Source organism: Saimiri boliviensis, chromosome 8 (assembly GCF_048565385.1).
Source record: "Saimiri boliviensis isolate mSaiBol1 chromosome 8, mSaiBol1.pri, whole genome shotgun sequence".
Classification (NCBI taxonomy): domain Eukaryota; kingdom Metazoa; phylum Chordata; class Mammalia; order Primates; family Cebidae; genus Saimiri; species Saimiri boliviensis.
The window spans coordinates 124,459,600-124,479,677 of NC_133456.1; the positions used below are offsets into that span (position 1 = coordinate 124,459,600).

A 20,078-nucleotide genomic window follows, 5' to 3' on the forward strand; every position below is an offset into this window, starting at 1 on the left:
TTAAATAATGGAAACTAAGTTATTATTTTTTCCAATTTACATAAAAGAGTGATGAGAGAATCTTTCACTTAATTTCTACCATATTTAACAAATCATTCTAAATGATTTATGTGTAGACTTAAAATAATGTATCAATTTTCTATACATGAAATATGTTATTTTAATGATGTTCTTTTATACTTTTGATTTTCAAGTACTTTACCGTTAGTTTGAGAACTACTGGTCTCTTTCCTTAGGGGTTATTAATTCTACTTTGAAAAATACTTTATATATGCTATTAGTATAATAGAATTATTTCCAGGGTAGCTTTACTGATTTACAGAGTTATTTTAGTTCTCATTTGGTCACACTTATGCTTCAGTCCAATTAAACACTCTTGAAGCCCAGGTTCTTCAAAGAAAAGAGACCAGTTTATTTGGGGTATAAAATGAAAGGATAAATATAGATAGAACCTTAAATGCATGAACTGTAACTATATCCTAGCATCTTCTCATTATTTTATCTCTGATCCAGAATAGAAGACTTTCATGGTCTATATGCTCTTTGCTTTAGGATACCTTTGACTGACATTGGAAAAGTGTTAGTCATTCTTTGATTATGGCGTAGTGGTCATTATCCTTCCAGAGAAGTAGGGTTAGAGTGAAGTCTACTATTCCTCTACCCTCTTTTAAAATGTATTATTATCTGCAACTTCGGAAATTCATCTAGTCATCTTCTTTTCATCCATCAACCTCTTTTTATAGTTTTATTTATGTATTTTTATTATTTTACTTTTTGAGATGGAGTTTTGCTCTTTTTGCCCAGACTGGAATGTGATGGCATAATCTCAGCTCACTGCAATCTCCATCTCCCAGGTTCAAGCGATTTCCTGCCTCAGCCTCCTGAGTAGCTGGGACCACAGGCACATGCTACCATGCCTGGTTAATTTCTTTTTGTATTTTTAGTAGAGATGGGGTTTCACTATGTTGGCCAGGCTGGTCTTGAACTCCTGACTTCGTGATATGCCCACGTCAGCCTCCCAGAGTGCTGGGACTACAATTCATCTTGTCATCTTTTCATCCATCAACCTCTTTTTATTGTTTTATTAATGGGTTTACTTTTATTCTTCTTTTTATACTCATTCCTGTCAATGTACATGACCTACCCCAACCCTGGCCTCTCAGTTTCTTGACTTCCTCATCTGCAAAGATCTCTTGGCCTCCATTTCTAGTCATACTCTGGACCTTGTCATTAACCAAATTCCTTTATTTTAAAAATCACTAATTTAGGCAACTTATTCTTGAACTTTAAATTTCTGTTTTTCCAATTATTACTTTAAATACTGCTCTGGCCACTCTGTCTTCATCAAGACCTCCAGTTCATTTATTCCTTTACCATCTTGCAGTCTTTTTAATTAATCTTTCTCTTAAGCTTAGAGACTGCAATTTATCACAAGTGAATTTCTTAACTTCCTAATCTTCCTTCCTTCTTTCTCTTTTCATTGCACTTCTCTAACAAAACCTAACCCTGGGCCTATATCTTAGCTGTGAAACACTGCTGTAGAAAATGACATAATAGTTCAGACATAAGTACTCCAAATACTGCCTGGCAAATTTATTACACTTCTGAAATGAATTTGAACCCTTCCCTGCTACCATCTCAAACCTACTTCGTCTGTCCCATTTCATCTTCACTCTCAACAAATACTTGGAATGCTATAAATACAAGCCATTGGTTGGAACTCCTGGACTCAAGCAATCCCCTTGACTCTGCCTCCCAAAGTGCTGTGATGATAAGCATGAGCCACTATGCCCCGCCATGCCTTCTCAAAAACTTTGATTAATCAGCTATTCTCTCTTGTATTATTCAATTTCTCTCATTCAGTTGTATCCTTCCTTTCAGTTTTTAAATATGCTCTTCTATCTCTCATTTGATCCACATTCCTCTCTAGTGGATCTAGTGGCCTATTTCCATGCCATTCATTAGTGTGTTTTTAAAAAATATATTTTGTATGCAAATTTACTCAGATTAGGGAAACAGTCATTAGATGATTATCAGGGTGTAAAGGCAAAACAGATTTTTAAGTGAGTGGAAAAAAAAAAAGAGTAGACAGTCTTTGAACAATGAAACTAGTTGGCTCTTTTTTTTTTTTAAGTATTCTATGAATAAACTGGCACCTAGTGAAGAGATTAATCCGGGCACACTTTCCTTAAGAGACAACTAAGGGTATTAAGTAAAACAATTAGAGTTGTTCATGAATTTCCTGTAAAAACCCTTGAGAGTTTAGCTATGGAGCATGTGTCACACTTTCAGAGCCACATTTTTTTGGTATATAAATTTATTATACACTATGTTCTTACTTCTCAAGCATTTCTCAACCTATCCAGACTGAATTCTGTCTCCCTAACAAGTAAAGAATTCTCTCCATATGGTTCCCAGTAAGTTGTATATTGTTAAATTCAACAGACTTTTTTCTTTTTCTTTTTCTTTTTTTTTTTTTGCTTCAGCTATAGTTAATATTATTGATCATGCCCTTATTTTTGAAACATTATTCCTTTGGCTTCTGTGAATTACATTTTCCTGGCTATCATTTAACCTCTTTGTCTGTCTCCTCCTTAACCCCTCCTTAACCCAAGCAGTAAATGTTGGAGTACCTCAAAGTTTTATCCTATGTCTTTTTTCTTTTTCCTCCAAACTTTCTCCCTAGGCAGTCTCGTCCAGTTTTCCCATTCAAGTATTACCTTTCTGCTTGTAATTCAGAAACATATACCTCTTGCTCAGAATGTTTCCCTGAACTCCAGGCTTTGTATATAATTACTTACTAATCTATTCCACCTCAGATGCAATGGGTCAGGAATACAATTTTTTTTATCATTATTAAAATACTGAGTTTTATTTCACATGTATATTTTTGTCTCCCCACCATTTCCATGTCTGACCACCACTAGTATGTCCTATCATAACATTCCATACATACTTAAAACCAAGCCAAGGGTGGAGTTCCATCTCTAAAAACTACAGGCATTTTGGACAACACATTCTTGGCAATGGTATCTGGACAACGTTTGTCAAACACGGTAGGGAAAATGCTCACTCTGCATTATAAAAAGGACAGCCAGATATCAACTGTTACAGAAATGAAATAGAAGGAAAATTTTTAACAAATTGTTTAAACTATTTTCTTTCAGAGACTTCCTCCACTGCCAGAGATCTTGAATAGCCTCCTGGTCAGTCATCTGGAAGCAATTCTTCACATAATTGATGAACTTGGCTTCCACTTTGGGAAGAGAACCACCTTTTTCTATACTTGCTTGCATTTTTGCTTTAATGTCTTCTACAGAACTAGGTCCTTTTGGTGTTTTAGGAGTTTCTCCTGTTTTTTGAAGGATTCTTTTCCTTTTGATCTTGTTGTTGATGACGGTTTTGAGTCTTTTCCATTCTGATTTGACTTTTGTGCATTTTTGGCTGGAATATCGCATATAGATTTCTTCACTGGCACTTTTTCTTCAGTTTCCTCATCATCTTCATCATCATCATCTTCATCAGCAGCAAGTTTTACTTTTTCTCTGTGGAATCTTGCTACTACTTCCAGGGGCAGACCACTTTCCAGACATACTTAAGAGTTTCACATTCTCCTCCTCCTCATCTTTTGACTCTGCATCTTCCTCCACAGCTACTAAGTGCTGTCCACTGATATGCACTGGCCCTGAACCACACTTCAATCGTGAGACCACTGGTGGTGTTATTTCAAAGCCCCCGAGGGAAACCGTTGCCTGTACAGACATTTTCAAAGTTGCCAGTGTTACTTTAATTGAACTGCCTTCGTAATTCATTGCCTGTGCTTCAACAATGTGAAACTCATCCTTTGCACCAGCTCCTAAACTGACTGTTCTTAAAGATAACTGGTGCTCATTTTCATCATTATCCACCTTAAAGTGATAATCTTTGTCGGCCTTTAGTTCACAACCAAAAAGATAGTTCTGGGGCCTCAGGGGGCTCCTGTCCATGTCCATCGAATCTTCCATTGGGTGGCGACACGCACTTAGGTGGAAGAGAAGGTGGGCGGAGATAAACCACTACTGCTCAAAAGAACGGCTGCCCAGGATGGACTCACACCAGCAGGAATACAAATTTTTTACTCCTAAACTCATGTAGCTTCTAGTGTTCCCTATCTTAGTGAATGAGTGCTATTTATCAAATTAGGTAAACATGAAACGTGGAAACCATTCCTGACAACTCATTTCCATCTATTCCTGATATTTAATTCATCCACAAATCCTCTGGATTTTACTTTCTAAGCAACTGTCAGATGTGTCCACTTTTCTCTGTGACTACACCTTATTGTTGACTACACCATAATGGTTATTATCATATCCATTATGCCTGAAATCCCAACCAATGCATTCATAACCACCAGGAGGAATCCTCACTACAGAACTATACTTTTGATCTGGAATTTCAAGTTTTTCAATGTTTTACCCATAGTTATACTTCTCTCAAATATTTTGTTAATTTGGTATTCCAGATACATTTTCTAAAGGTTTGTATTATCTACTGTCTTTGAAGGAGGGTTCCTCTGTTTTTGTAAACTTTTAAGTTCAGGGATACATGTGCAGGTTTGTGATTTAGGTAAACTCATGGTACAGGTATTTTTGTATAGATTCTTTCATCACCCACGTATTAAGCCCAGTACCCAATAGTCACCTTTTCTCCTAATCTCCTTCCTCCCAACCTCCACCGTCAAGTAGATCCCAGTGTCTATCATTTCCTTCTTTGTGTTCATGAGTTCTTATCATTTAGCTCCCACTTATAAGTGACAGCATGTGGTATTTGATTTTATATTCCTGTGCTAACTTGATAAGGATAATGGCCTCCAGCTCCATCCATGTTCCTGCAAAAGACATAATCTCATTCTTTTATATGGCTGCATAGTATTCTATTGTATATATGTGCCACAGTTTCTTTATCCAGTCAACCACTGATGGGCATTTAAGTTGATTCTATGTCTTTGCTATTCTGAATAGTGTGGCAGTGGAAATACACATGCATGTGTCTTTGTGATAGGATGATTTATTTTCCCTTGGGTATATACCCAGTAATGGGATTGCTGGGTCAAATGGTAGTTTTGTTTTTAGGTATTTGAGGAACGACCACACTGTTTTCTACAACAGTTGAACTAATTTATACTCCCACCAACAGTGTATGCATTTTTTTTTTTCTCCACAACCTTGCCAGCACCTGTTATCTTTTTACTTTTTAACAATAGCCATTCTGACTGGTGTGAGATGCTATCTCATTGTGGTTTGATTTACATTTCTGTAATGATCAGTGATGTTGAAGTTTTTTTCATATGATTGTTGGCCACATGTATGTCGTCTTTTGAAAAAGTGTCTCTTCATGTCCTTTGTCCACTTTTTAATGGTGTCATTTGTTTGTGTCTTGTAAAATTGCTTGTTTCTTATAGATGTTGGATATTAGGACTTTGTCAGATGAATAGTTTGCAAATGTTTTCTCCCAGTCTCTAGGTTGCCTATTTATTCTGTTGATAGTTTCTTTTGCTGCACGGAAGCTCTTAGGTTTAATTAGATCCTATTTGTTAATTTTTGCTTTTGTTGCAATTGCTTTTGGCATCTTCATGGAGTCTTTGTCCATTCCTGTGTCCAGAATGGTATTGCCTAGGTTGTCTTCCAGAATTTTTATAGTTTTGGGTTTTACATTTAAGGCTTTTGTTCATCTTGAGTTAATTTTTATATGTGGTTGTAAGGAGTGAGTCCAGTTTAAATCTTCTGCATTTGGTTAACTGGTTATCCTAGCCTCATTTATTGAACAGGGAGTCCTTTCTTCATTGCTTTCTTTTGTCAGATTTGTTGAAGATCAGATAGTTGTATGTATGCAGCCTTATTTCTGGCTTCTCTATTCTGTTCCATTCCTCTATGTGTGTTTTTGTGCCAGTACCATGCTGTTTTGGTTACTATAACCCTGTAGTATAGTTTGAAGTCAGGTAGTGTGATGCCCAGATTTGTTCTTTTTGTTTTGGATTGCTTTGGCTCTTTGGGCTCTTTTTTAGTTCCATATGAATTCTAAAATGTATGTATATTTTTTCTAATTCTGTGAAGAATGTCATTGGTAGTGTGATAGAAGTATCATTGAATCTGTAAATTGCTTTGGGCAGTATGGCCATTTTAACCTTATTGCTTCTTTCTATCCATGCACATGGAATTTTTTTTATTTGTTTGTGTCATTTCTGATTTCTTTGAGCAGTGTTTTGTAGTTCACTTTGTAGAGATAGTTTACCTCCCTGGTTAGCTGTATTTCTAAGTATTATTTTTGTGGCAGTTGTGAACAGGATTGCTTTCCTGATTTGGTTCTTGGCTTGACTGTTGTTGAGGTATAGGAATGCTAGTGATTTTCCTACATTAACTTTGTATCTTGAGACTTTTCTGATGCTGTTTATCAGCTGAGGGAGATTTTGAACCAAGACTTTGGGGTTTTCTAGATATAGGATCATGTTGTCTATAAATGGAGATAGTTTGCCTACCACTCTTCCTATTTGGATGCCCTTTATTTCTTTCTCTTGTCTGATTTCTCTGACCAGGTTCCAATATTATGTTGAATAGGAGTGGTGGGAAAGGGTACCTCAAGAAATGTGTCTTAAAGTGTAGTTGATAGAATATGTTTAATTGTCACCCAAGATACCTGTTATAAGTGCACATTATTGCATTAGATTTCTTTTTCGAGTCTGTGAGTTAGTAATCTACTGTTTCAACAGGTAAGGAACAAGGGATTCTTATGCACACTAACATTTGAGATTCTTGTAATAATCTTTTTACTGCTGACAGAATTTATTGTCAGTACATACTGTTGAAGTTAATGCCAGTGATCATGTTGCATTTCATGTTGTATTAACAGAGATACATGTGGAAATCATTAGAGTATATGGTGAGCTGCACCAGAGAAATGTAGGCTGAGCCTGCAACCTGTACTCTTCAGAGTTGTCCTGTTGGAATCTGTGCCCCATAGGTCTTTCTGATGAAATTGTTTAGCTGATAACCCGCTGTCTATTCCATACTCTTTTAGTTCTGTGCCTTCATCTTTTTTCCTAGAAAAGTCTTCTGTTAAAATTTAATCTCTATTAGGAATGTAACATATCAAGAGTCTAATCAAGAGACAAAAACCACACAGTAATTTGGTTAGGGAATGTTTAATATAAAGAATTATTATAACAGAGGAATATCTACTAAAGGATATTGATAGATATTCTACTAAAGGAGTAAAGATAATTCTAATGAATACAGGAGTAGAAGATTATAGGGAACAGCTTTAACTCCTAGGATAGACTCAGAATGTGAATATCCCCAATCCTTCTCTCCCAGCAACCCAGGGCTAAGATGCAGAACTCCTGAAGAGGGAGCAGTTTTCATCACTACATAGCAGAGAAATTTGCTGGGCTGCGAAGCTGGTGGAACTTGAACTCTAATAGGAAGCTGTCCATGAGGGTGGTACACTTAGGAATCTGCCCTCTCTGATGCTAGGAAAAGCCACCTTCCAGAGAGATGCTGTACTTCCTTCTGGGAAGCTGTTCACAAGGGTGATATGTTGGAAAACTTCTCTAAGGGAGGCTCTGTACTGGTGGATTTTGTTAGGAAGTTCTGGGAGAAGCTGCCCATAGGAATCTGCGATGCCAGGGACCTTACCAGGAAGTCATCCATAAGGATGATGTTGTTGAAATTTTCTGCGGTTGAGTACTATAAAATACACACTGCATGAGGAATAAGCAGAAAGAGACACAGAACTAGGAAGAAAAGCCTCCTGTTGTTCCATTGCCTCTCCAGGAAAGGTTAACATCAGGCCACTTGTCAAGGAAGAAATATTCTGCTATCACAGACAAGACAATAAAGAATAGATTTTTGAGATGAGACTCAGTAAAACTGATGACATCATTTTTGACTCAATTTATGATTTGTGGCTCCTTATTTGGGATCTTTCATTTGTCTATAGAGTTTTCATATATCTCCTGCTTCCCTCCTACCAATTCTGTGTTCCTTTTCATATCTTCTCTACACTCAAGCTCATACTTGTAGTTCATTGCCCAGCATTTACTTCTTGTTATTATATCCTAATCTCATTCCAGTCATTACAAAAATGAAGCCTCTGTTCTTAATCCCCAATGCTAGAATTTATCTTTGCTAAGTCCTAGACTTCATTCCCCCGCCCCCCCCCCAACTTTTTCTCCTATCGTAAGGATTGGAGGTGACTACATTGGCAGATCTCTGAATTTAGGGGAAGCAATTATTTTAGCATTACTCTTGTAAATATTCTCTGCCATTTTTCTCTCTAAACTTTTTAGATATAGGATCATGACCCCAGTTGCTATTCCACTTGTTTATGTCTCCACATACTGGCTGTTTGTAGATTTCTTTTGCTGTGGTTTTTGGACAGTGATTCTCGCTGAATTTCTTTAAATAAACTTACTACCTAGAATAGTAATTATAGTCATCTTATTCTGTGAATTTTACTGTTTTCTTCCCACTGCCTGTTATTTTTTAGCTTGGTCTATTCTGAAGGTCTCGAGGACACCCAAATAAGTCTCAGTCTTCTTCACACAGACTGAAGGAATGCTAGCTCCATAGACCTTTATATGCTAACTTCTGGGAGTTAGTATAGACAATATTAACCTTTGAGAGAAAATTACTGTCTTTAGATAATTTACCACGGTAAGGGTAATTCTTAGAAAGAATTTATGGGAAACAATTTAGAATTACTCTTGTAAATATTGTGAGTTGCATGTATTGTTATTGGACTTTCTTAAAATTCCTAAATATTAAAACAATAAACAGATGATTCAGTTTCAGGTTTTACATGTAAAAGCCATCACTGAGCTTTTACATTCATAGATAATTGCTCATATAAATATATTTGTAAAATCTTATATCATTACTTGGCTATAGCTATAGAGTAATATAAAAATTACTTTGATTTGATAAAGGAAATAATGAAATTTATTTGAAGTATTGTAGCAAAATGAGTATTTACTAAGTAACTGGTTAATTTTATCATTTTAGATAAGTAAAGATCAAACTCTTTTACAAGCAGAGCCTCCAGACCCTGACAAAACAATCACTTTAAGTCTTGCACAAGTAGTAAGGCTTGCACAAAGATTTGAAGAACTGAAGAATCGCCTTAAACAGAGGTCTAAAAACTCCTTGAAAGTCATGTTGTCTAAAACCATGTAAGTGAAATGTAAGAACTAATTGAATTAAAAACAATAAGAACGGGTATATAATTAGCACTGAATGTAAGATAATGAGTCATATATGATGGCTACACACAAAGCTTCTTAGTCAAATCAGGTCTAGTCAGCTTGTTTCTATTTGCAATTTTTAATAATCTGAGATAAACGATACAGGAGACATTATCTGCATGTGGCTATGCAAATTCAATGTAGAAAATCAGTTTTTTAGTCACACTAGCCATATTTAAAGTGCTTTGTACCCACATTTGGCTGTTATTAGAAAGTTATATTGGACATTGCTAGCTTTGAAATATCTGGCTTATAAACTCTTCTTTCAGATTGATTAGGTAACTCCTAGTAATAAGTAGAAAACTGAGATCTAATGAAATATTTCATTGTTCATGAACACTTTCATTCAAATTATATTAACAGCTCATCCAAGTAAAATTTTTACGTTTATAAGCAACCATGTTTTTGCATTAAACATACACAAAATTCTTTTTTAGTGTTGAAATAGAAAACGTGTACCCATATTTGGGAGGGGTCACTAGTTATGCAGTTACTTTAGTGATATATTACTAAATAACTTAAAATAATGAAGAGAGTGGTACCTGAGTTGGCTCCTGGGGGTTATATATCTAGATCCTTGGTTCAGAGGTTAAGGTTTAGACCACATTAATACTTGACATTAAAGTGTCTGCTGTGTACTAGGGATTTTTGTAGTAACTTTACATGTATAATCTTCTTTGATTGCCATAACTACTTCATGAGAAAGGTACTACTATATCCCAATTTTAATAAGAATAAACTGAAGCCCATAGAGGTTAAGTAATGTACCTGGCTGAGATCATATAATTAGTAAGTGGATGAAGCAGGTTTTGGGTCTGCTAGTCTCACTCCAGAACTTATGTCCTTCATCATTATATGATTGATAATAATACATTGACAAAAAGCAATTTATGTTTCTAACAGTTTTTGCAACTTTTCTTGTTAATGCTGTTGGTATACCTATATTCATGAACTACATAGAAGTCTTAATTACATAGTTTAGTTTGACTTTTATACTTTTAAACTTATAACTTATTAATTTACCTTAATGTCTATAAAGATTAATGTTTAATTTTTACTTTACAAACTTCATATGTCTAGACTGTACATTTTAGTTCTTTAGTATAATTTGAACTCTTACTCTTTGATATATTAAAAATGTTTTATTTATTGAACTTTAATAGGAATAAAGAAAATCTACCAGAAGCAATGAAAAGTTGTGAAGATGTAGCACAGAAAATGGAAGGTGATAATATTTGATACATGTTTGTCCTTAAACATTTTATTTAAAAAATTGTTATTATTTTTTATTTTTTAAAGAGAGGGTCTCACTGTCACCCATGCTGGGGCGTAGTGGCATGATTATCACCCACTGCAACCTCAAACTCTTATTTAATAGTTTGATAATTTAATAAAAGTTCTTATTATGTTCCAGATTCTGGGAACATACAAAATGAATACAATGTGTATTCTCTGTACAGACAACTTAGTTAAAATTTACAGCTTAATAAGGATACAAATACATTATCTAGCATGTCAGTACAGTGTCATGCATAATAAAGATATGTAGAATTTGCACTGGGTCCACAGAAAAGAGCAATCTGTTCAACCTAAGGGAGTTTGAAAGCCTTTATGCAACTTTAAAGGGTGAATAGGATTTAGTCAAGTAAATAAGGGAAATATTTGGTATTTTAAGAAGACAATAGCATGAACAAACAACATGCATATAGAATTACAACTGGATTGGTATCAGAGTAAGAAGCGGGATAAGGGATAAGGTAAAAGAGGGCCTAATCATAGCGGGAATGGATGCTCTGCTAAGGAGCTTAGACTTTTTTCAAATATAATAAAGAATAATTGAAGATTTTTTTGTAGATTTTAATTTTAGAGAGTTTTTTTTTTTTTTTTCCTGGCCAAAGTATAGAAGCTAAATTTGAGGACTAGGAGTAAGAAAGGGAGTTGTTATATCTTAGATGGGTGATAATCACCTATATTTGAGGACTAGTGAAGAGAAAAAGGGAGTCAGCTTTGAGAAATATTTACTTGATAGAATTGGCAAAAGTTGGTGATTGGATATGGAAGGAAGGAAGACTAGATAATGATAGTACCATCAATGAATATAAGAGACCTCAAGAGGAAAAACAAATTTTGATGAGAAAGTGATGTTTATAATCAGCTGTTACACATGTTCTTTTAAATATTATCATTTGTTGACTGATTGGAAAGATCTATAGTGTTGGCAGCTATTATTTTTTCATAGTTTTCTTTCTTTTGATGAGTTACTAAAATTAAAACTCAATTAGTGCATGTGATTACTGTTTGAAATTTATAGTGGCAAATACACTTTTAATTATTTCAGAATTCATAAAAGCCCACTCAACTGATGAATTTAAAGATGTTTCTGCAATGGAGCCACGTAAGTTTCCACTCATGAAAGCATTATCATGGTAATAACCTCTGTTATATTAATTTCTATAAAGTAATAATTATTAGGTTAAAAATACATATTCCCTGCCTTGGAGCTGGGAGCCATACAGTTCATTTGGTTGTCAGGCAAGTATTGAAATTCCTAGTTAAGGATACATGTTACTGAAATTAGATTTTTTTTTTTTAAATTATGCTTTAAGTTCTGGGGTACATGTGCAGACCGTGCAGGATTGTTACATAGGTATACACAAGCCATGGCAGTTTGCTGCATTCATCCCCCATCACCTACATTAGGTATTTTTCCTAATGTTATCTGTACCCAATCCTCCAACCCCCTGCTATCCTTCCTCTAATCCCTCCAACTCCAAATGCCCTGTTGTGTGATGTTCCCCTCCCTGTGTCCATGTGTTCTCATTGTTCAACACCTGGCCTATGAGTGAGAACATGTCGTGTTTGATTTTCTGTTCTTGTGTCAGTTTGCTGAAAATGATGGTTTCCAGATTCATCCATGTCCCTACAAAGGACATGAACTCATCAGTTTTTATGGCTGCATAGTATTCCATGGTGTATATGTGCTACATTTTCTTGTCTAGTCTATTGTCGATGGACATTTGGGTTGGTTCCAGGTCTTTGCTATCATAAACAGCACCACAATGAACATATGTGTGCATGTCTCTTTATGATAGAATGATTTATAATCCTTTGGTTATATACCCAGTAATGGGATTGCTGGGCCAAATGGAATTTCTATTTCTGGGTCCTTGAGGAAGCACCACACTGTCTTCCACAGTGATTGAACTAGTTTACAGTCCCACCAACAGTGTAAAAGTGTTCATATTTCTCCACATCCTCTCAGCTTCTCTTGTCTCCCCATTTTTTAATGATTGCTTTTCTAACTGGCGTGAAGTAGTATCTCAATGTGGTTTTGACTTGCATTTCTATAATAATCAGTGATGATGAGCATTTTTTCATATGTTTGTTGGCTTCATGTATTTCTTCTTTTGAAAAGTGTCTGTTCATCTCCTTCAACCACTTTCGAATGGTTTGTTTGTTTTTTTTCCTGTACATTTGTTTTAGTTCTTTGTAGATTCTGGACATTAGCCCTTTGTCAGATGGGTAGATTGCAAAAATTTTTTCCCATTCTGTTGGTTGCCAGTTCACTCTAATGATTGTTTCTTTGGCTGTACAGAAGCTCTGGATGTTAATTAGATCCCATTTATCTATTTTGGCTTTTGTTGCCAATGCTTTTGGTGTTTTAGTCATGAAGTCCATGCCTATGCCTATGTCCTGAATGGTTTTCCCTAGGTTTTATTCTAGGGTTTTTATGGTGTGAGGTCATATGTTTAAGTCTTTAATCCATCTGGAGTTAATTTTAGTGTAAGGTGTCAGGAAGAGGGGTCCAGTTTCTGCTTTCTGTACACTGCTAGCCAGTTTCCAACACCATTTATTAAACAGGGAATCCTTTTCCCATTGCTTGTTTTTGTCAGGTTTGTCAAAGATCAGATGATTGTAGTTGTGTGGCATTGCCTCTAAGGCCTCTGTTCTGTTCCGTTGGTCTATATCTCTTGTTTTGGTACCAGAACAATGCTGTTTTGATTACTGTAGCCTTGTAGTATAGTTTGAAATCAGGTAGCGTGATGCCTCTGGCTTTGTTCTTTTTGTTAGAATTGTCTTGGCTATGCAGGCTCTCTTTTGGTTCCATATAAATTTTAAGGTGGGTTTTTCCAGTCCTGTGAAGAAGGTCATTGGTAGTTTGATGGGGATTGCATTTAATCTATAAATTACTTTGGGCAGTATGGCCATTTTCACGATACTGATTCTTCCTAACCACGAGCATGGAAGGTTTCTCCATCTGTTTGTGTCCTCTCTTATTTCCTTGAGTAGTGGTTTGTAGTTCTCCTTGAGGTCTTTTACATCCTTTGTTAGTTTTATTCCTAGGTATTTTATTCTCTTTGTAACAATTGTGAATGGGAGTTCACTCATGATTTGGCTCTCTGTTAGTCTGTTATTGGTATACAGAAATGATTGTGATTTCTGCACATTGATTTTGTATCCTGAGACTTTGCTGAAGTTCTTTATCAGTTTAAGGAGATTTGGGGCTGAGATGATAGGGTCTTCTAAATATGCCATCTGCAAATAGAGACAATTTGACTTCCTTCTTTCCCAATTGAATACCTTTTTTTTTTTTCTTACCTACTTGCTCTGGCTAGAACTTCCAATACTATATTGAATAGGAGTGGTGAGAGAGGGCATCCTTGTCTAGTGCCAGATTTCAAAGGGAATGCTTCCAGTTTTTTCCCATTCAGTATGATATTGGCTGTAGGTTTGTCGTAAATAGCTATTATTTTGAGATGTGTTCCATCAATACTTAGTTTATTGAGAGTTTTTAGCATAAAGGGCTGTTGAATTTTGTCGATGACCTTCTCTGCATCTGTTGAGATAATCATGGATTTTGTCTTTGGTTCTGTTTATGTGGTGGATTATGTTTATAGACTTGCATATGTTGAACCGGCCTTGCATCCCCAGGATGAAGCCTACTTGATTGTGATGGATAAACTTTTTGATGTGCTGTTGCAATTGTTTTGCCAGTATTTTATTGAAGATTTTTGCATAGATATTCATCATGGATATTGGCCTGAAGTTTTCTTTTTTTGTTGAGTCTCTGCCAGGTTTTGGTATCAGGATGATGTTGGTCTCATAAAATGATTTGGGAAGGAGTCCCTCTTTTGGATTGTTTGGAATAGTTTCAGAAGGAATGGTACCAGCTCCTCCTTGTATGCCTGGTTGAATTTAGGTGTGAATTCATCTGGACCTGGGCTTTTTTGGTTGGTAGGCTCTTAATTGCTGCCTCAACTTCAGCCCTTGTTATTGGTCTGTTCAACTTTTCAGCTTCTTCCTGGTTTAGGCTTGGGAGGGTGCAAGTGTCCAGGACTTTATCCATTTCTTCCAGGTTTACTGGTTTATGTGCATAGAGTTGTTTGTAGTAATCTCTGATGGTAGTTTGTATTTCTGTGGAATTGGTGGTGATATCCCCTTTTTTGTTTTTTCTTCCATCTATTTGATTCTTCTCTCTTTTCTTTTTTATTAATCTGGCTAGCGGTCTATTTTGTTGATCTTTTAAAAAGCCAGCTCCTGCATTTATTGATTTTTTTTGAAGGATTTTTTTGTGTCTCTATCTCCTTCAGTTCTGCTCTGATCTTAGTTATTTCTTGTCTTCTGTTAGCTTTTGAGTTTTTTTGATCTTGCTCCTCTAGCTTTTTGAATTTTGGTGATAGGGTGTTGATTTTAGATCTTTCCTTGCTTCTCTGGTGGGCACTTATTGCTACAAATTTCCCTTTAGACACTGCTTTAAATGTGTCCCAGAAGTTCTGGTACGTTGTGTCTTTGTTCTCGTTGCTTTCAAAGAACATCTTTATTTCTGCCTTCATATCATTGTTTATCCAGTCAATGTTCAGGAGCAGTTTGTTCAATTTCCATGAAGTTGTGCAGTTCTGAGTTAGTTTCTCAAGTCTGAGTTCTAATTTGATTGCCCTGTGGTCTGTTATGATTTCCATTATTTTGCATTTGCTGAGGAGTGATTTATTGCCAATTATGTGGTCAATTTTAGAGTAGGTGTGATGTGATGCTGAGAAGAATGTATATCCTGTGGATTTCGGGTGGAGAGTTCTGTAAATGTCTATTAGGTTTGCTTGTTCCAGGTCCTGAGTTCAAGTCCTGGATATCCTTGTTAATTTTCTGTCTGGTTGATCTGTCTAATATTGACAATGGGATGTTAAAGTCTCCCACTATTATTGTGTGAACAAATGCAGAGCAACAGTGTTTCCAGGATTGGGCTGTGGCTTAGCTTACCGTGGCAGTGGCTCAGATACCTGAAACATAGGACTCATAGAGGAATGGCAGAGCTAGGGTTCATTGCACAGGCTGATGCAGAGTGAGCATGGCTCTAGGGCCTGGGGAGTGGCTAGCCCCTAGTGAAGATGGCTCTGGTGTCTGAGGCATGGGTGTGCATGATGCAGCCTTCTAGCCAATGCTGGAGCCTGGGTACATATGGAAAGATTGTGACTCTGTGGTCTGGGTCACACTTGGATCTGGGGCATGGTGGCCTTAGTCCTGGCTTGGCACAATAGTGGCTTCTTCTTGATGGTGGATAGAGCAACATTTCTCTTATCTGGGGGTTTCATGGTGGCAGTGGTTATTGGTTACCTCAGTGGTGAGAGCTGTCAGTGTTCTCTGTAGAGCAGACTGCTGAGAACCATGGTGGTACCTGTTGCACGGCTGATAGTGATAGTTACTGCACTCTTCCTCATTCTTTGCTGTCTCCGGATATCTCTGGTATGCTGATCTCCTCAACAATCTTATCTGTGTGGTCATTCTACTTTTTTTTTTTTTGCCTTACTATCTTGCTGCAGCTTCTTTGAGACTTTGAGCCCTAACAGAGCTGTTTTTCATCCATGGATAGCTGTCTAGTGGTTGTTTTTTTGTGGGAAAATGAAGACTGATATCTCCTACTTTCTCATCTTGCTAATGTCATTTTGTGTTCTTCCTTTTTTCCCCCCAGGAATGTTTTGTAGTGTCTTTTCTTCTTTCTGGGGGCTGAATTTTCAAATTGCAGCTGGAATAATGGTTGGTGTTCCTTGTAGTTCTTTACCATATTTAGGACGGAATTTAAAATTATATCATGCTACAATCAGATTACTCTTAAATTACTGTTTTATTATTAACTGTGACTTTTTATGTAAGCATTTTAAATTACTCTCCCCTACCTACAAAAAGTTATAAATTTAATTCTTATGAAACTGGCTTCTCCCAGTATCCTATTTGAATCTTTGAGGAATATCGACTCTCTCAAAGTAAAGCTTCTGTTTGACTTGGTTTCTTGGTTATACTTGATATATTTGGTACCCTAGTTATATTTTACTCATTTCTACTTTTCTTGCCTTTGCTTAAGGTGTTTACTTTTTCTTTTTTCTTTTTAATGAAGCTCTATCCATTCTTTAAGGCTTAGCTTCTTTATATCTTTCTACTTTCTCTTCTCAGCTCCTAAATATTTATTATTCTGTGCCACTCTTGACATGTGAAATAGAAAAAATACAGTGAATGTTTAGAAACTGTTGTATGCTACTATGTTTTTTTTTTTCATTTTTTTTATTGCATTTTAGGTTTTGGGGTACATGTGAAGAACATGCAAGATTGTTGCATAGGTACACACATGGCAGTGTGCTTTGCTGCCTTCCGTCCCCTCACCTGTATCTGTCATTTCTCCCCATGCTATCTCTTCCCACCTCCCCACCCCCCGGCCCCTCCCTCATTTCCCTCCAACGGACCCCAGTGTGTAGCGCTCCCCTCCCTGTGTCCATGTGTTCTCATTGTTCAACACCTGCCTATGAGCGAGAATATACGGTGTTTGATTTTCTGCTCTTGTGTCAGTTTGCTGAGAATGATGGTTTCCAGGTTCATCCATGTCCTTACAAAGGACGTGAACTCATCGTTTTTGATGGCTGCATAATATTCCATGGTGTATATGTACCACATTTTCCCTATCCAGTCTATCATCGTTGGGCATTTGGGTTGGTTCCAGGTCTTTGCTATTGTAAACAGTGCTGCAATGAACATTCGTGTGCACGTGTCCTTGTAGTAGAATGATTTATAATCCTTTGGATATATACCCAGTAATGGGATTGCTGGGTCAGATGGGATTTCTATTTTTAGGTCCTTGAGGAATCGCCACACTGTCTTCCACAATGGTTGAATTAATTTACATTCCCACCAACAGTGTAAAAGTGTTCCTATTTCTCCACATCCTCTCCAGCATCTGTTGTTTCCCGATTTTTTAATGATCGCCATTCTAACTGGTGTGAGATGGTATCTCAATGTGGTTTTGATTTGCATTTCTCTGATGACCAGTGATGATGAGCATTTTTTCATATGTTTGTTGGCCTCCTGTATGTCTTCTTTTGTAAAGTATCTGTTCATATCCTTCGCCCATTTTTGAATGGGCTTGTTTGTTTTTTTTCTTGTAGATCTGCTTTAGTTCTTTGTAAATTCTGGATATCAGCCCCTTGTCAGATGGGTAGACTGCAAAAATTTTTTCCCATTCTTTTGGTTGCTGATTCACTCTACTGACTGTTTCTTTTGCCGTGCAGAAGCTGTGGATTTTGATTAGGTCCCATTTGTCTATTTTGGCTTTTGTTGCCATTGCTTTTGGCGTTTTGGTCATGAAGTCCTTGCCTACACCTATGTCCTGAATGGTTTTCCCTAGATTTTCTTCTAAGGTTTTTATGGTATTAGGTCTGATGTTTAAGTCTTTAATCCATCTGGAGTTAATTTTGGTGTAAGGTGTCAGGAAGGGGTCCTGTTTCTGCTTTCTGCACATGGCTAGCCAGTTTTCACAACACCATTTATTAAACAGGGAGTCCTTTCCCCATTGCTTGTTTTTGTCAGGTTTGTCGAAGATCAGATGGTTGTGGGTATGTTGTATTTCCTCTGAGGCCTCTGTTCTGTTCCATTGGTCTATATCTCTGTTTTGGTACCAGTACCATGCTGTTTTGATTACTGTAGCCTTGTAGTATAGTTTGAAGTCCGGTAGTGTGATGCCTCCTGCTTTGTTCTTTTTGCTTAGAATTGCCTTGGCTATGCGGGCTCTCTTTTGGTTCCATATGAAGTTTAAGGTGTTTTTTTCCAGTTCTGTGAAGAAGGTCATTGGTAGCTTGATGGGAATAGCGTTGAATCTGTAAATTACTTTGGGCAGTATAGCCATTTTCACGATGTTGATTCTTCCTAACCATGAACATGGAATGTTTCTCCATCTGTTTGTATCCTCTCTTATTTCGTTGAGCAATGGCTTGTAGTTCTCCTTGAAGAGGTCCTTTACGTTCCTTGTTAGTTGTATTTCTAGGTACTTTATTCTCTTTGTAGCAATTGTGAATGGCAGTTCGTTCTTGATTTGGCTCTCTTGAAGTCTATTACTGGTGTATAGGAATGCTTGTGATTTTTGCACGTTGATTTTGTATCCTGAGACTTTGCTGAAGTTGTTTATCAGTTTCAGGAGATTTCATCCCGGGGATGCAAGGCTGGTTCAACATACGCAAGTCCATAAACATAATTCACCACATAAACAGAACCAAAGACAAAAACCACATGATTACCTCGATTGATGCAGAGAAGGCTTTTGACAAAATTCAACAACGCTTTATGCTAAAAACCCTCAATAAACTAGGTATTGACGGAACGTATCTCAAAACAATAAAAGCTATTTATGACAAACCAACAGCCAATATCATACTGAATGGGCAAAAACTGGAAGCATTCACTTTGAAATCTGGCACTAGACAAGGATGCCCTCTCTCACCACTCCTATTCAATATAGTACTGGAAGTTCTAGCCAGAGCAATCAGGCAAGAAAAAGAAATAAAGGGTATCCAAATTGGAAAGGAGGAAATCAAATTGTCTCTATTTGCAGATGACATGATTGTATATCTGGAAGACCCCATCATCTCAGCCCAAAATCTCCTGAAACTGCTACTATGTTTTAAAACATTTTCTTTATTTTATATCTTGTTTTTCTGACAGAAAACTTAATGCAGGGACTGTCTTCTATCATATGCTTTTTATGTCATAAGATTGAGAAGTCTTGTGGTATTATCCTAATAGTTCATTGATTATTGTGGATCCTTATTATGTTGGTTCTCTTTTAAGCAGCATCTTAGGTTCTCTTTTGGATTCTTTGATGCAGTTGTAAAACTTAGTAGGTTAGTTAGATCCTTCCCATAAACCTTATTGACTTAGCAACAGCAACTAAAGCACTTCTCTCTTAGCATCCTAGAGTTCCTCTGATATGCTGTATTATTAGAAGGTCACATATATTGGACATTAATTCAGTTTTATCTTTTACTATATATACATAGTATTGATCAAGTTATGTAACCTCTCTGAGCCTGAATTTTTATATTTGAAAATCATGACAGTATCTTATTTTTTAGATTATTTTAAGAATAAGAGAATGCAATATACCATGGTGATTTGCACATAATAGGTATTTAATAAAATGGTAGCTATTCTCCTCATAAGCATTCTGTTAATACTCATGTAGCCCTGCTCTCCCCTCTCTATGTTTGTTTAGCTTTCATATCTATAGCCATTATATTTAGCATAGAGCTATAATTCCAGCCATTTATAAAACCTTTAACATTTTTGATTTTTTAAATAATAGAAACTCATCATTCAATAACTACTCGATTTAATGACATGTTGAAAGTATTTGAAAACCAGGCGAATATGTTGGAGAGGTAAGCTGTTTTTTTGTATTTTATTATTTTTCTATTTAAAATAATTAACAGATAAAATTGTATTTTTCCATATATAACATGTTTGTGAAAGTTAGTGCATATTTATT

At 36.3% G+C, this 20,078-nt stretch overlaps 1 protein-coding gene and 1 pseudogene across 1 annotated transcript in view; one reads left to right on the top strand and one right to left on the bottom strand.

The window, feature by feature from the left end:
- The window catches only part of CCDC7 (coiled-coil domain containing 7), a 107,452-nt gene that overhangs the window by 52,922 nt on the left and 34,452 nt on the right, over positions 1-20,078 (top strand). The window contains exons 9-12 of the mRNA XM_010349050.3: positions 9,042-9,208; positions 10,444-10,505; positions 11,619-11,675; positions 19,896-19,971. Coding sequence (XP_010347352.2) covers positions 9,042-9,208; positions 10,444-10,505; positions 11,619-11,675; positions 19,896-19,971 — 362 coding nt within the window. The remainder of the gene's footprint in view (positions 1-9,041; positions 9,209-10,443; positions 10,506-11,618; positions 11,676-19,895; positions 19,972-20,078) is intronic.
- Positions 3,154-4,030, bottom strand: LOC120367593 (nucleophosmin pseudogene; annotated as a pseudogene).